The following is a 16,943-nucleotide window of genomic DNA, read 5'->3' on the forward strand; positions in this document are numbered from 1 at the left end:
TTTCCTTTGGTCATTTAGTGGCACCTCATAAATGTTGGTGGCTTGTCTGTTTTGGGTTGCCTTGACCACCCTCTCCTGGGCCAGCGGCAGTCTCAGTGAGTTCAGCATTTGCACTGTGAGAGAGCTGGAATAGTACCCAGCTGTTAATTTGATTACATAGCAAGGTTTTCTATTTAAACTAAAGACTATCTACTGAAGCATAGCTGTAACCAACATAGGAATTTATTAAAATGCTTTCTTTCTGAAGAAAACTAGACACAAATGATTTCATTACAGTCAACTCATTTAATTAGTGCTTTATTGCCATGTAGAAATACAAAATTTCATGTGCTTTTCACTAGTGAATGTAAGCACAAGAGCAGATTACTTTCAAATTAGAAATATTTTAAACAAATATGAATTTATTCTCAATAAAGTATATTTTGAAATAATTCTGAAGTCATAAAAGACTAAGGTTCACTTAAAAACAATCACATTCTACCACAGTGCAATCACTGATTTAAAAGTTGTTCTTACTGGGAACTCTTTAGCATTTGTAAATGTAATATTTTCCCCTCATTCCTTTTCTTCCTTATTAGCACTGACCTTCATACAGAAGGTAACGAGGGTGACATTGCCCCATACTGGGCGTGGTGCTGCTTCTAAACAGTGACTCTGGACATGCCAGGGCAGCCCCTGAGGTTTCTCCTAAAACTACTGCAGAGAGCACTTAGGCCTCTCTGCCCACACTGTCATCCACCCCAAGGCCTTCTCTGCAGCCGTGAAATGTGTTTGTGAAGCGGGAGAGGCAAAACTCCACTCACACATCCACACAATTCATAGGCCCAGAGCAAACTGCAAGCCAGGCTATTTTACAGTCCTTGCTGCAAGCTAGGAAATGACTGAGATGGTAAGTATCCCAGTTTGAGATGGCAAAGGCAGTTGATTTACCAATCCTTTCATCTGTACGTTTACTTTATGGATTAAGACATAGAATTGAGTCTGGAAAAAACTTTTTGTGAGGTAGGCAGAAGATGTCTGCTTTTAAAAATGAAGACACAGAAGCTCGGAGACATGACCACAGGGCTATGGTGGCACGAACTAGAAGTGATGGTATCAGAACTTGAACTTGAGAGTCCTGACTCCCGCGTGTTCAGAGCTGAGCCCTGCCACACGAAGCCTGTCTCTGACTTGAGCAGAGCAGTGGTTTGACCTGGCTGACACTGGGCAAGACCTTGAAGTTAGAAGAAAGCGAATCCTGTTTGCTTGGAAGAGGAATCCACAAATCCCTTTTAGTGCCTGTTAGGTGCTGTCTTGACCAAGTGCAGCTGGTGAGTGACTGTGCAGGGTGGGTGCTGACCCTCCCAGGACGAGCGACTGCTGGGCGGGGTGATGGTCAACCTGGACTGTGCAGACTGCACCTGCAGGAATTCGGGGAGGGCAATCTTGGCTGAGACAGGAGTTCAAGTGAATTGTTAAGATTCTGATTTCCTATAATACATTTCCCAATTGGTTTAAACATCTAAATACCTTCTACGCTTTAAAAATCAGGCTCCTGGGGGCCTCCCTAAATGGACCCGATTTCCCTACCCTGTGACCTTGCGAAAGAACCTATGACCTCGGGAGTCTGTGGTTTCAAACTTGTAGCCCTGGGGACAGAGGTCACTGGCTGGGCAGGCTTCTGGATGCTTTGGGGTGAAGTCCAGCGAGTAGCTGGTGAAACCCTGGAAGAAGCCAGGGCCTAAGGGCTTGCTGAAACTGCTGGGCTTCACCGGGGACCCGTGTGCCCACTTCCGCCTGGCTTCCATCGGGTGGTGAACAAAGTCATCCTGGAACGTAGTTGCGTTTCCAAACTTCTCTGTCGGGGGATGGTAGGTGTGGTCCGGCTTACAGAGTTCTTGTTTCTGAAGGTCCCAATGTCTATAGTCATCTTGAAAAACAAAGCAAACAACAAAGCACCTTTACATCCTCTGAGAACCACATCGGTCTCTTGTCAAGCAACTCATTTCCCCTGGAAATCTAAACATGAACATAGGTGCCGCATTTCTGATTTCCCTTTGTATTTGCTCCTTTTTCTCTTCATCTCCACTTCCCTCTGTCCATCTACCCTCTTACCTGCAGTAACCGCACCTCCAGACAGTGGCCCCTCTGACCTCACTGTGGAAGTCACATTATGTGGCAGGTGGGGACAGTGCAGGAAACTACAGTTCCATCTCCACAAGCTGGCTAGGCTTTAACTATAACTCACAGAATGATAAGGTGAGCCCAAAAATCCTGGGCTTAAAATAAACACGCAGGCCCTGGCATGGATGATGTACTAGAGTATGGGCTGAAGTCTCCATGATGTCTACTGGAATACGGTCTTCTTTAATAAGAACAACTGCTCGTCTGCAGGTGTTTCTGCCAGGATCCGCACTGCATAGTTGAGAGGCTGAGGCTTAGTGTTTGCTGTAGACATGTCTCTTGGCAATTCCTTCTACTTCCTCCTGCCTTCTTGTCCCTCCTTCCCTTCTCATTCTTGCCTTTTTCTTCTTTGTATAATTTATAGGCATCATGTGTAGTACAGATGTTATTCATATACAAAAATGCACACATCATCACCTGCAGGGCTCCAGGGATTGGCAGTTAAGTCAGTCCAATCCTAGTAGGCTATGTTTGGGTTTTGTGGTGGCTATGGCACCTTCACCTCATTCCATTGGCATTATCTTGGGCTGAGTGGGAGACTGGTGTCTGCTCTAGGGGAATATTAAGGAACTGTGACTCAGAGCGACTAAGCTAACATAGCCAACATATTGTCAACCCATCTCTTCATTCAATGAGATGGGAAAATGTAGACAGGACCAGATGTGGAGAAGTTCTACTAGGGGATGGTGTTTGACTGGTTGATTTCAGGGTTTGCTATACAATACCACTCTGACCAAAGAGAAGAAATTTTTTCCCTATACCATGGTAGCTAAGTTCACCTTAAATGTCAAATCCGGAGATTTTAGGATTTTGGACTCCATTTTGAAATGGTAAGTTACCTTTATAGGTTGGGACAGTATCCAACTTTCCTTTTTTAAGGACCGTATCCAACTTTACTTTTTTAGGTTGTTTTTCCAAGGGTTGGACTGCTGCCGCAGGCTGCACTTTGTAATAATTAAAATCTTGTTTATAGGTAGTACCAAAATCCATCTTCCCCTGCTTCGGCTTATATCCTTCTGGTATGCGGCGAGGTGGCTGGACTACATCATGACGACGATAGTCTGACCTGGAATACGTATTTACACATTTGGAACATAGCCTCACAAGTTCTTTTATTTCAATGATTTTAGTATTGAAAATTGCTAAGTTTTTTTTCTTACATGACAAGTCTAAGAACATAGTAAAATGCTCATACTTGATAATTTGAAAGAAGACACTGAATTCATTTAAAAGGTCCTATTTAGTGACCAGTTGTCAAAAGGTGAACTGAACTTCCCTGTGCTACTTTCCTGTTGTATGCTACTCTTCTGGAATGTACCTCTACCTCATGAACTGCTCATTTCTCTCATTTTCTTGATAGAGTCGAGCCTCTTGTACTAGCTGTCAAGGCACCATGATATGCCCGAGGACAGAAACGGATCAGATACTAAGAGTAGACACCGACATAGCAGGTCAGGAGCTCTCACAAGCTTATAGGTATTTGTGAGATCAGAAAGTACACACGAGCACAATATTTTTTTTCACTCCTGTTTTTGTAAGCCTAACTTAATTCTCATCTTTCTTTTTTTTCCCTCAGGTTGTGGTTTAATTAGTTTCTTGCTTCTTGGATTGGTTCATCTTAAATCACCTAAATAGCTAAATTTAAATGGTAAGAAAACTATTAAGATCAGAGAGTTGAGAGAAATGTAAAGCAAAATAGTTGCTCAATATTTACTTAAATATAGTTACTCCTTCCATTTTACCACGGTATCCTTGAAACTGTTGCTTGGGTTTAAGGCTCGGAGGAGGAAGAACACTGCCATGTGTGGGGTACTTTTCCACATACTCAGTTGTGGGGTATGACACGTCAGCACAGTCGTAAATCCTTGTGGCTCCTTGCGGACAGTGATGCCGTCTGTGCAAAAAAGATTATTCCGCTTCGCAAAATATTTTGTGTGGTTACTGCATTTTAATCAGAGTACTCCAAATAACTCGGGATTTCTAGCTTTGTCAGAGATTCTTGAAGCTAAGACGACAAAGTAGCAGAGGCATACTCTTGAAGACACTGAGCTGCAGTGAGGGACCTTTTGGAGGAAATCTTTACCTTTGTTCAAAGCCCACCAAGAGATTCCCCTTGCACAGCCCAAGGCTTGGCTCTTAGCATTTATTTCCCACCACTTGAAAAAAGGAATTCCCCCAGGCACCCCCCACATAACTGAAAAGATTTCCTGGGGCTGTTCTTCTTGCACCTCAAAAGTAAATTTATCTTTTCATCAGGTATCCTGTCGTGTGTGTGCATGCTTGGGAGAGGACTGCACATAGGAAGGGCTGGGCTTGCTCATCTTTACTCAGCGAATAAAGCCGTAACCCCTGGGTCCACAGTGCAGCGGAGGGCAGAGAAGCCTGGCTAGAGGCATGGGGACTGGGGGGCTGGGGGAGCGGAGCTGCGCCTGGGGCGGGTCTGGTCCCCAGGCCGCAGACTGGAGCCTGCGCACACTGGGGCTGCACAGGCTGCGCGCTACACCTCCATCCGTCCACCCCGCCCCGCCGGGCCCAGCTGCGTGGCCCTGCAGGCATTCGGGGGACACCGCGAGGACGTGCCGGGAGGCCTGACCAGGAGGGGGGCGTCGAGGACCGGAGCGTCCGGGACGGCCCTGCCTCACACGCACGTCCCCTGCGCCCCCGCGCCCGGCCCGTCCTCACCCCCCGCGTCCCCTGCGCCCCGGGGCCCGGCCTGTCCTCACCCCCGCGTCCCCGCGTCCCGGGGCCCGGCCCGTCCTCACCCCCGCGTCCCCTGCCCCCCGGGGCCCGGCCCGTCCTCACCCCCGCGTCCCCGCGTCCCGGGGCCCGGCCCGTCCTCACCCCCGCGTCCCCGCGTCCCGGGGCCCGGCCCGTCCTCACCCCCGCGTCCCCGCGTCCCGGGGCCCGGCCCGTCCTCACCCCCGCGTCCCCGCGTCCCGGGGCCCGGCCCGTCCTCACCCCCGCGTCCCCGCGTCCCGGGGCCCGGCCCGTCCTCACCCCCGCGTCCCTGCGCCCCCGGGCCCGGCCCGTCCTCACCCCCGCGTCCCCGCGTCCCCTACGCCCCGGGGCCCGGCCCGTCCTCACCCCCGCGTCCCCGCGTCCCCTGCGCCCCCGGGCCCGGCCCGTCCTCACCCCCGCGTCCCCGCGTCCCCTGCGCCCCCGGGCCCGGCCCGTCCTCACCCGCAGGTACAAATCTGACACAGACACCGCGTCCTCATGGCGTCGGCCCGCGGCTCCGGCTCGGCGCGTCCTCCACGCCTGCCGTCGTCAAGGCGACCGCGGCCTCCCGGGAGACGGACGCGGCGCCCACTTCCGGCGGCGTCCGCGGCGCGCGCGGGTCAGAGGTCGTGCGTGCGCGCGCCCCGCCCCTGCTTCCGGGCGTGCGGAGGCCTTGCCGGCGGACGTGCGCGGAGTCGGGGGCCGTGAGTGTGGGGCGCTGGGGGCGGCGGACGGGGACGGGGCTCGGCCGGGCTCGCCGCCGCCGCCGCGGGTTCCAGCCCGGGCTCTCCGAGAACCGAGCGCGGGTCCCGCGGGGGCGGGGGAACGGAGCCGAGGCCGCCCTGGGTGGGGTCGGAACGGAAGGTAGGCGCCGCACCTGCCGGGCCCCCGAGCCCGCCCGGCTGAGGAGGGGCGGCGGGCGGCGGGCGGGGAGCGGCGGGCGGCGGGCGAGGAGCTGTCCGCTCCCTGGACCCCGAGCCCGGCTGAGGAGGAAGCTGTCCGCTCCCTGGACCCCGAGCCCCGCCTCGCCCGGCTGAGCGCCGGACCTTCGCCGGGTGAGGCGGCCGGCGGCGGGGCAGGAGGGTTCCGCTCCCCGGACCCCGAGCCCGGCCTTTACCCTCCGCCCTGTGCCGCTCCCTCCCGAGTCAGGGGAAGTAAGGAACCATGGTGCTCACCAGCGTGGAGAAGACGGTCCAGCTGCAGAAGCACGCCGCCCACATCAGGAACATCTGTGTCCTGGCTCACGTCGACCACGGTGAGCAGCCCTCTAAACGACCGCGTCTCCTTGGTCGGTAGAGGACGTCTGTGTCCCTGCGCCTCCTGCTGATGCTGGGCCCTGGAGGCTGCTGTGAAGATGCGAGTCTGAGTCCTTCCAAAGGTTTTCCATGTCAGAGAAGTGAGCTAATGTGTGGGGTTCTTCCATAAAAGATGCCATGATTTAAACCAGAACTCGATGTTCGGTTAAAATTATGGACATTCCTTAAATGGCTTTGTGGGCAGAATCTCTGTAGCTCTGGCAACAGTGCACCCAGAGCCTCTATGTATCCTTTTTTTTAATTTATCAGGCATTGGTTGAAAATCTGCCAAGCTTGAGGTCTTTTGTTAGGTACAGAGGAGGCAGACATTTATGAATGGATCACTGCCCATTTCTAGAGGAGAATTTAGAGGTGACAAAGACGAATGAAGGAAGTGTGGATTGTATGAACTGGAAGAACCAGAGGAGGGAGAGCTTTGGGGTGGGTTAGAAAAAGCCTGACACAGCAGTTGACGTCAGCGATGCCCACCTCAAGAGGATGGCTAGGGGCCTCATGGTAAGTGGCAGAGGGAGAAGGAGCTGCAGCCTAGGAGCAGGGCACAGATGACTAGTCGTCATGTGTGCTGTACCACCACAGCATTATTCCTGCCCAGCCTGCTCCTGCATAGGCTCCTCCTCCTTCCCCTGGCCACAGCCCAGCAATTGCAATGAGTGAGGGAAGTAAAGCTCACTTACCATCCTCGAGGTGAGCAAGTGGGAAGAGAAGCCATGTGCTCTAGCTCTGCAGTTAAGCAACTTGAGTTTGAAAGTCTCTCTCTCTCTCTCTCTCTTTTTTTTTTTGGCCAGACCTAGGATTCAAACTCAGGGCCTGAGCACTGTCCTTGAACTTTCTCAGAACTAGCACTCTCCCACTTGAGCCACAACACCACTTCCAATCTTTTCTCTACCACTAGGCTACACTCCTGGCCCTAAAAGTCTCATTTTGGGCTGGGGGTTTGGCCTAGAGGTAGAGTGCTTGCCTAGCAGGCACGAAGACCTGGGTTTGATTCCTTGGTACCACATATATAGAAAAAAAGCCAGAAGTGGTGCTGAGGCTCAAGTGGTAGAGCTCTAGCCTTGAGAAAGTCCAAGGACAGTGCTCAGGCCCTGAGCCCAAGCCCAGGACTGGCAAAAAAAAAAAAAAAAAAAAGTCTCATTTTGAAGTCTACATTTTGGGGCTTCAATATATACCATGTGTAAAATAGAACTGAAATCACAGCTACCTTATAAGATGTGAGGATTAAATATGATGTGAGAATCCCTTGGCAGGAGGGTAAATACTTTATTGTGAATGTGCTATCTGACATTTTTATTTGGTTGTAGGGAACCATTAGGAAAAAAAAGAAAAAGAAAAAAAGAAAATCCAGATAGGGCTGTGAGCTCCACAAGGAGATAAGATTATATAGAACTGTAAAGTTCATGTCCTAGGTAATATTCTGCACAAAAGTCTGTAAAACATAACATGTCCCTTTTGTGTCATATGGCAATAAGAAATCCTTGCTACATAAATTCTTAGGACATGACATTAAATCCATAGGTGAATCAGTCTCCAACCTCTTTAAAACACAGATTTTAATTAATGTTATTTCAACAGGAAAAACGACTCTTGCTGATTGTCTTATATCTAGTAATGGAATCATCTCCAGCCGCCTGGCAGGCAAGGTATGTTGTTGCATTTGATGACTATTTGTTGGAATATTAGAGCCACTTCATGTGTCCTTTGATGATCTAAAAAATTATAAAACATATTTCTTGCAGCTTAGGAGCTGCCCTTCCATTAAACTAGATGAAGTAGATGCTGATAGTTATTTGTGTATTGCTTTATGCTGGTATTTATTAGTAATATATAAGGATGAGTGCATACAAGTTAACTATTAAATCATTGAGAGAAATTTCTGACAAAGTGAGTTGGGAGGTTTGGAGTCATCAAGTGGTGGATAAAGATTAATTTGTGCATTGTATTTAATTAGGATGAAGCATTTGCCCAGGGACTGCTGGGAGAGAAATTAAGCTGATAGGTTGTCAAATTATACAATGCCTGGAAAACTAGAGTTCAAAGTTCTAAGTACCATAGGAAGGTTTGTTAAGCTCAGCTGTCACTGAAACTAGTGCTTTTGAAAATGGATTTAAAAGATCTTTGTTTCAGGGGTGGGAGTATGGCCTAGTGGTAGAGTGCTTGCCTAGCATACTCGAAGATCCAGATTCAATTCCTCATTACTACCTTCATAGAAAAAGCTGGAAGTGATGCTGTGGCTCAAGTGGTAGAGCTCTAGCCTTGAGAAAGCCCAAGGACAGTGTTCAGGCCCCGAATCCAAGCCCCAGGACTGGCAAAAAAGGTCTGTGTCTGTTGTGAGTTGGAAGGACATGGAATGATTAATTTAGCAGTAGAAAAATAAGGAGATATTTTAATCTTTACTAAATCTCAGGTAATCCAGTATTTAATCTGCACATTTACCAGTAAACAGTTATGGTAGAGCAAGGAGAAGCAAGTGGAATCAGCTGAGATTTGCAGGTATAACTGCAATGAGATCATTTGCATTAGGGAGCTAGCTCAAGGTTGAGTACAATAATGAAGCACCTGTACTTTCTGGGAGAAGTTAGAAGAATTGCAATAACTAAAGAAAATGAAATAACAAGAAAGCAGAAGTCAGTGAAATATGAAACAAATTTTATAGAAAGGATCAGTGAATGATAGCAACCAAGCATAAAAATTGTAGGCACATGTCATACTTGAAAGTGAACTAACGATGTTTCGTGATTGACCCATCAGTTGTGACGTGTGTGTCCTTTTCCCCGCAGCTAGCTTTCCTCTCAGCCCCATCCCCTAATGACATAACAAGAAGCTCTGCAGTGTGTATTTTAAGCAGTCGGAACATGATCTGAGACATTTTAGCTCTTTGGAAAGTAAGGTGTAACTGCTGTGTTGTTCCAGTTGCGGTACCTGGACAGCAGGGAGGACGAGCAGGTCCGAGGAATCACCATGAAGTCCAGCGCCATTTCACTGCACTACGCCCAAGGTAATCCAGCTTTTGTTCTGAAGAAAACTCACTGTGTGTTCTCAGGTGTCTTCTCTGAATTAATTGCATGCCCCGGTTCTTTGCTTTATACTCCCTGTGTTTCATTCTGGCTTCTCCAGACAGTGTATTGTGGGAGTCAGGCTGGCCAAGCTGGGATGCAGATGGGGACCTCTGGAGGGCAGAAGAACTGGCAGGTCACACCTGTGGATTCTTCACCAGGAGTCAAGAGCCTGGGACTTGGCTGGTCGCCCGCGGCCTTACACTTCCTGGCAGCACGCTTGTTCTGCCCCATGGCCCGCACAGTACATGTGGCGTGCCATCGTAGTGGTAGCCTGCCATCCCCGAATGAAGACAGTGACGTTCTAGGGATTTCTCGGGTAGAAGTAGTCGACGAGTGTGTGAGGTCTGTGTTCACTGATGCACACCAAAAACTTACTATTGCCAAAAAACAAGTAGCTAACCACATAAATGCCAGTGGAAGAACGGCTAAGTAAATGGATATGTGCATGCGATGAAGTATTATGTATAATCTGTGAGTAATTACAAAGAAGATGGAGCGTGTTAAGAGAGTATTTTCCTGTGAGATACGAGTGGTTTAAATAAGACGTGTGTGGATAGAGGCACTGAAAGGGCACAGAGCAGCCATAGCAGCGTCCTCTCCAGGAACTGGAGCGCGGCAACATTGTACTTTTCCGAATGTTTACTTTTACACTGCTAGAAAAGTGCATGAACATGTATGTTTTCATGATTTGAAGCAAACAATAAAGACTTGTTTCCGAATGAACTGGCCTGTGGCTCACCTTGTTAGTGTTGAGTCTCTGGCACTGGCTTCAATGGCAGGCCTTCTGACCCCATCTCCTGAGGGGCTGGAATTGCAGGCGTCTGCCACTGGGCTTCATTCCAATTGATTTCTGAAAAGATTAAAAACAAAATTGTCAGTTTATATTTGTATAGAAAATCCAGTAGGTCTCATTATAGGATAGATAGTGAAACACAAAAATAAATCACTTTTACCACCAGTTCATATGTATCAATTTTATAGGTAGCTTTTACATGTAATTTTATATGTGCAAATGTACCCACACTGTGAAATAGTTTATTCCAAGTCTTGTCAAATATGATTAATATATTAGTTCTTGGCAGGATGTTGATATGAGCCACTGCTGGTACATGAGGTAGTCTGGGTGGGATGTAAGTTTTACCACCCCAGCTTATCTTCCCCAACCAGCATGAGGGCAGGGCCTCACTCCAGCTCAGCTCCAGCTGCCCTGGGGGTATTTGTTTCTTTAGGATTTGGTATAATTTTTGACATGTTGGCGCCTTTTTGAAAATGGTGAAATGCTATCAGATATAATGAATGTAGTGAGCGTCAGTGTCACTCAGAGGTATGGACTGTTAGACACTTCAGAGGAGCTCTCAGGACTTGCCCTAGGGCCCCTACCACCTGTATAGCCTGGCGCTACTCCAAACATAAGGAAGAATGGTGGAGCAGCTTTCTGCACAGATACCAAGTTAAGTTTCTTCTTTGTAAACACCTGAGTTACTGGTTATGAGCAGGTAGAGAGTTCACACATGCCCTGGATTCAGCTCTGGGGTTCTGGGCATACTCTCTCAAGACAGGTCAGAGGACTCCCTGTCACACAAGCCATCGAGTACCAAGAAAGTCCTCCTTACTTAGGGCAATAGCTGTCCTTTGCTTCTGTCTGTGTGGACATGACCCTGTGATCCTGGCTATTATTCCTTTGGGACAGAAGCCCTCGTTTTACTAAAAGGTTGGGTTATATTCTCTCAGGACAGTGAAGGCTTTACCTTGTGAGCTTTCAGGTGGGGCCAGGACTGAGGAGTAGGACCCTGAGGGTGTCTTGTGTGTGGCTGTCAGTCCACATACCCTTGTGAGATGGAATGGCCCTTGTTTCCCTCTAATGAGAGCAAGTTCTTGGAACTAAGCCATTGCATTTCCAGCCCATTCCTTTGAACTCAGCATCTGTTAGAAGTCAGTTGACTCAGGCTACGACTGATTCCTCCCACAGCCGTTCTATCCCACCACAGCCCCTGGGCTTGCTCATGTGGGGCCAGCATGTCCCACATCTTTGTTGGCTTTGGTTTCTGCCCAAGACGTAAACCACACAATGTGGCCTTTTTTATGGTGTAAAGACACCGTGTTTCTTTGTGACTCCTTATTCTCTTGACAAACTGAAGGCTAAAGATCTTCCAAGGTAAACATCGCCACATCCACGCTATCTTTATGGTGGTGTTCTCTCTTGTGTCCTCGCATCTTCATACTGCTTTTCTTGTACCTTTTTTTTTTTTCTCTCTCATTTTGTTTTGTTTTCTGATCCTGGGGCTCACTCATGGCAAGAATTCTACCACTTGAGCATAGGCCAAGGCCGTTTGTTTTTAACTTGTTTGGAGACAAGGTTCTGCTCCCTTTAAGTGGAGCTTTCTTTGGGAATGTTCTCAGCCCCCTCTGGTTGGCCTTTTGTGCTCCGTGTACCTGAGCCTCATGCCTTAGAAAGAAGTTTGCTTGGAAAGACCTTGAGCCAGGGGCAGCGGTGCTGAGCCAGGCCGCCTGGTGCTAATGGATGGCGATGTTTCCCACCAAACCCCACACACTTTTGAATCCTTCCCCTGCTCTTTCAGGAGTTCACTTCCTGTGGGATCTTGGCAGATGGGATCACGTTTACTGCCACGCTGTATAGAGTGCTTGAAGGCATGGTCTTTGCAGTTAAGAAGGTTTGGACTTCTCTGCCAATTTGAATTTTATCTTAAGACAGTTAAGCTCCGAGTTTGAGTTCTAGCTAAATGTCCTTGAGAAAGGTCCCTAGCTTCTCTTTGACCTCGTCACTTGCTTTGTAACATGGCGCTGGTGGCATCTGCTGCTGTATCACCAATGGCAGTCTCCACATACCAGCTGAGGCTGTGGCTACTGTTCGGTGTCACCTAGGGCACACTGGAGAGAATCCTTTAAATGGATTCAGCACCATAGTAATTCTTAAGCTAAAGGGAGGTGCCAAAGTAAAATAAATGTATATGGACAAACAAATAGTTTACCTTTAAAAATAATATCAGCATTAATGGTCTGGAAGTGGTGGTTCAAACCTATTATAGGCCTAGCCACTTGAAAGGCAGAGATCTGTGGATCACAGTTGGAAGCCAGCCCCTTGAGACTCCATCTCAACCGGCAGGTGGTTGTGGCGGTGCATCTGTGGTGATGAAGGGAAGTCTAAATAGGAGAATCAAAGTCCAGACCAGCCTGGGCATAAAGCAGACCCTATCTTGAATATAACCAACACCCAAAGGGTACAGTGGAGTGGGTGTTTGGAGATGAGACTCATGAACTTTCCTGCTCCAGCTGGCTTTGAATTGATGTCCTCTGGTTTCAGCTTCCTAAATAGCTAGGCTTACTGTGTGAGCCATTGGCACTTGGCTCAGCGGCCCTTCTATGAGCTTCATGCTTGAGCTTTTACGGCCCACAGTCATCCATTTCTTTGAGTCTCAATTTCTTAATAACATGAGCATTAATAGTATCACATAGGGATCATATAAAAATTAAAACTTCTGACTAGAACGCAGTGCAGTGTGAAGTTTTGGGATAGAGCTGTATAATTGCTGTCTGGAGTCCTGTCGGGAGGACTACAGCCTGGGGCTCCTTCAGTTTATTCAGACTTCTCTTAGAGTCTCCTTTATCCTAGAATGCCTGGGAAACTGCATGTTTCGAAATGTCATTCCAGATGGCAAGGAGTACCTGATCAATCTGATAGACTCCCCGGGACACGTGGATTTCTCTTCTGAAGTGTCGACTGCTGTCCGGATTTGTGATGGGTGCATCATCGTGGTGGATGCGGTGGAAGGAGTCTGCCCACAGGTAAAGGGTATACATTGAGACAGTTGCCTGACTGGAGAAGATGGGGAAAGAGGAGAAACTGTTGATTACTGTGCAGTTTTAGACTTCACCCCAACAGTTACAAAGTTGGCTTTCTAGTTCACATTTAGTAATAGAGTTAGGTCTTCAGAGTTCCGAAGGGATTTTAGAGACAGAGATTGTGATGGTGGCAGTGATTCTTTGGAAGGAATGTCATAGGTAGAAGAAATTGTCTCCTAAATCTGCAGTTGTCCCCCACCCCACATGTACCTTTTCCTTCTCTCTCCTAATCTTCCGTGTCCTTAATCCAGTGTGTGTTTCTATTCATCCATTCCCAGCAAATGGGCCACAAGTGCCCTAACTTAAGAAGTACAGCCTCGGTCTATGTGGGGTCTTGAGTATCCTGACAGGATGAGTCATCTGACCACCATAGAATAGCAAGCTGGTGGTTACCTCTAAGAGAAGAGGTTGTGATCTGAAAGATAAGTGTGGGAGTAATCATTTGTTTAATTCCTTGAGGGCAGGTCTGTAGACACACAATTTCCACTGTCACTTTGCCTTCTTTACTTCCTGTGTGCATCCCATCCTTGAACTGTCAGTCCTATAGGCAAAGGTAATTCTGTCGGTAGTACCTTGGTACCGTGTGCCTGCTGCAGCCGTGGGATGGTGAGCCGTGCTGGTTGATGATCAAGATCAAGCGCATCTCCTAAGTGGTGCATCTTTCTTTGTATTATCAGACACAGGCTGTTCTGCGACAAGCTTGGCTGGAAAACATTCGTCCAGTATTGGTGATTAATAAGCTGGACCGCTTGATAGTGGAACTAAAATTCACCCCACAGGAGGCCTATTCTCATCTCAAGAATATTCTAGAACAGGTGTGTGTTCTTCAGTATTTTAAAAACTCTAGGGGTCAGAGAAGCATTTGAGGAAGACTGTGCAACTGTTTGCAGTTCCCACATGGTGGGGTTCTCCCTTGTGATCGAGGCAGCAGAGCTGGCACCCTGGAGGTCCCTTAGCTCTCTATGGTGAAGGGTAGCTGGTGGATGCTCTTGTTTAAAGGTTCGTAGTTCAGTTCCTGAGTGAAGCAATATTAGGAGGCTCTGTAGTGTTCTATTACCTACCTTCTGAAGAAATCTTACATAGGGATTTATTCAGAAAATATTTTTCTAGATGCATGACAAAGAGCCAAGTGACCAAGTGTCCTTTTTTAGCAGGAAGTTGTAAATATTAGCTGGACAGTTTAAGTTTCCTATTCGAGGAGCTCTCAGTACTTAAAGAAGATGCATAATTGAGGAAATGTTTGTAAGGAATGAGCCATGCTCTGGGGATGACTGGAGAGCACAGCAGACAGCCACTTAGCAGTATGAGACAGAAGGAAGAGAGTGGAGACCAGGTAGAGAATCAGAGAAGGAATGTGGTGTGCCACGTCCAGAGGCAAGCCAGAGCATGGCACAGAGTTTCCCTCAAGGAAGTCGTTTACTGCAGCTGAAGAATTGTGATAAGCAGTGGCAGGAGATGGAGAAAGAACTCTGAGGGCCTGGATTTTACGCGATGCATGAAGTTTTGCAATTCTTCAAGGTAGTGGGAAGCCATAGTGTAATTCGTCATCTGGAATGTGTTTAGGGTTCGAGGGGGGAAAGGCAGAGGTGGGCAGAGGAGGATGACAGGTGGACCCAGGCCTTCTGGAAATGGGGTAGAGGTACAGAAAACCCACCTGGCAAGCGCCCTCTGTATAGACTCGGGGTTGGGGTGTGGGGTGTGGGGTCAGGCAGGAATTGCGAGTGGGCTCCCTGAGGTAAGAAATAAGATGACTTACTGGAGTTAGACGACAGCCTGAGTAGAGTGGTGGGAATTTTAGACAGCCCATGGGAGGAGTGAGGGAGGAGAGTGACTCACCTTAAAACTTGGGTTTCAGGGGCTGGGAGTTTGGCCTAGTGGTTAAAGTGCTTGCCTAGCATGCATGAAGACCCGGGTTCGATTCCTTGGTACCACATACATAGAAAAAAGCCAGAAGTGGTGCTGAGGCTCAAGTGGTAGAGCTCTAGCCTTGAGAAAGTCCAAGGACAGTGCTCAGGCCCTGAGCCCAAGCCCAGGACTGGCAAAAACAAAAAAAAACAAAAAAACTTGGGTTTCAGGGTTTGGACACCTTGGGCTCTTAGGGATGCCAGTTGGCACAGGTTAGTATTTACATTGAAATGGCAGGCATTGCAAAAGTGACGTGTTAGCTGGTTTTGCTAGAGTTAGGGTGTGTATGATATCCACTGGCAGTAAATGTCACCTCCGCTCAGCTCCCACGGTGAGGATGCCTGTCAGTCATCTGAATGACACTGCCCTTTCACCCTCTCTCCTAGATTAATGCACTGACAGGAACTCTTTTTACATCTAAAGTCCTAGAAGAAAGAGCGGAGAGGGAGGTGGAATCCCACATGGATGCCGGCTCCGCACCTGGGGAGCAGCTGTATGACTGGAGCACTGGCCTGGAGGACACCGATGACTCGCACCTGTACTTCTCCCCAGAGCAGGGCAACGTAGTCTTCACCAGTGCAATCGACGGCTGGGGCTTTGGGTAATCCTTTGGCAGCCATGGTCATTCCTCCCTGGGGTCTGGGAGTGCAGCCTAGTGGTAGAGTGCTTGCCTAGAAGGCATGAATCCCTGGGTGGATTCCTCAGTACCATATACACAGAAAAGGTCAGAAGTAGCACTGTGGCTCAAGCGGTAGAGTGCTTACTTTGAGCAAAAGAAGCTCAGAACAGTGCCCAGGCCCTGAGTTCAAGCCCCAGGATTGGCAAAACAAAAACAAAACCAAAATCCAAAAATCCACATCTCTTTGTGCACTGTGTAGATACCTGATTCTTTAAGACTTCCTATTTTAGGGTAATTATACACTTAGTGGTCGTGGATGGCTCCTGTCGTCTTCTAAGGCATCATCACGGTTCCTCCGGTCACCTGGACTTCCTCCTGATTCATCTTCTAGAAATTTCATAGTTCTGTTCCACATTAACTTAGTTTTAGGGTGTGCCCGGTTTGTATCTAGGTTCACTTTCTTTCTGTGTGTCTGTTTAGTTGTTCTAGCATCCTCTGGTGAAAAGGTTCTTTTTGTAGGCTGCCTTTGCCCCTTTATCAAAGACAGTTTGACTTCCATATGTCAACAGACATGTTTGTAATAAGTGTTAAATAACCACAGTCTCCTTAGTATTTGAATGCTTATACCAAAGTTTAATAAATTTATGCAATGGACATACATTGAAGTAGAAATTAAGAATCTGTTCAGAGGATTTGTACTTTGTCTCCATAGTTGATAGGGTCCCCTGACAGCTTGGAGGGCTAGAGAAGGGACAGGTTGTCACTTAGGAAGATGGTAACCACTACATTAGTGAACTCTTGGAATATAAATAAAATGGTTCGAGTCTCTTGTGAAAACCTAGTTTCTCTGTGGGATAAATGAATTAAAGTAGAATTCAAGAATGGAGAGGCTGCCCTACAGATTGCCATTGTTTCTGTGTGAGAGAAGGTTAGCTGGATCCCCTCTCTACCAGTTAAAAATGAGCTGGTTGTGGTACCCACCTATCAGCCTGTGGGAAGTAAATAGATTGAGGCTCACAGTCTAGGCCTACCCCAGCATAAGCACAAGACTATTCAAAATATAAGGGAAGCACAAAGGGCTAGAGTCATGGCTTAGGTATCAGATCTGCCTAGCGAGCACGAGGCCCAGAATTCAAATGCCAGTATTACTGAAAAATTATAACCAGTGACAGATGCATTAGTAAAAGCGCTAAATAATAGTGCGAGAAGGGACTGGTTGATGTGAATAAACATGTGGAACAAAAAGGCCAGGCGCCTGTGCTCATGTCTGCAATCCTTGCTGCTCAGGAGGCTGAGATCTAAGGA

The 16,943-nt window shown here is 48.0% G+C and overlaps 2 protein-coding genes across 5 annotated transcripts in view; one reads left to right on the forward strand and one right to left on the reverse strand.

The window, feature by feature from the left end:
- Nucleotides 1–281: 281 nt before the first annotated feature.
- On the reverse strand, nt 282–5,448 carry Saxo2 (stabilizer of axonemal microtubules 2). The gene is made up of 4 exons (XM_090321636.1): nt 5,344–5,448; nt 3,878–4,057; nt 3,003–3,229; nt 282–1,909 (listed from the first exon to the last, which is right to left on the reverse strand). The coding sequence occupies exons 1-4, from the start codon at nt 5,379–5,381 to the stop codon at nt 1,566–1,568; spliced, it is 789 nt and encodes a 262-aa protein (XP_090177762.1). The 5' UTR covers nt 5,382–5,448; the 3' UTR covers nt 282–1,565.
- Nucleotides 5,449–5,503: 55 nt separating this feature from the next.
- The window catches only part of Efl1 (elongation factor like GTPase 1), a 38,138-nt gene continuing 26,698 nt past the window's right edge, over nt 5,504–16,943 (forward strand). Inside the window, exons 1-7 of one of the 4 annotated variants that reach the window (XM_090321697.1) lie at nt 5,504–5,585; nt 6,031–6,136; nt 7,770–7,837; nt 9,108–9,192; nt 12,924–13,057; nt 13,792–13,929; nt 15,406–15,620. In XM_090321697.1, the coding sequence (XP_090177823.1) occupies nt 6,046–6,136; nt 7,770–7,837; nt 9,108–9,192; nt 12,924–13,057; nt 13,792–13,929; nt 15,406–15,620 (731 nt within the window). In that variant the 5' untranslated portion in view covers nt 5,504–5,585; nt 6,031–6,045. Of the gene's footprint in view, nt 5,586–5,632; nt 5,746–6,026; nt 6,137–7,769; nt 7,838–9,107; nt 9,193–12,923; nt 13,058–13,791; nt 13,930–15,405; nt 15,621–16,943 lie in introns of those variants that run through there. The other 3 variants (XM_090321695.1, XM_090321696.1, XM_090321698.1) reach the window with 3 other exon arrangements.

This window comes from Megascapheus bottae, chromosome 30, assembly GCF_031878675.1.
Source record: "Megascapheus bottae isolate mThoBot1 chromosome 30, mThoBot2.hap1, whole genome shotgun sequence".
Taxonomy (NCBI): domain Eukaryota; kingdom Metazoa; phylum Chordata; class Mammalia; order Rodentia; family Geomyidae; genus Megascapheus; species Megascapheus bottae.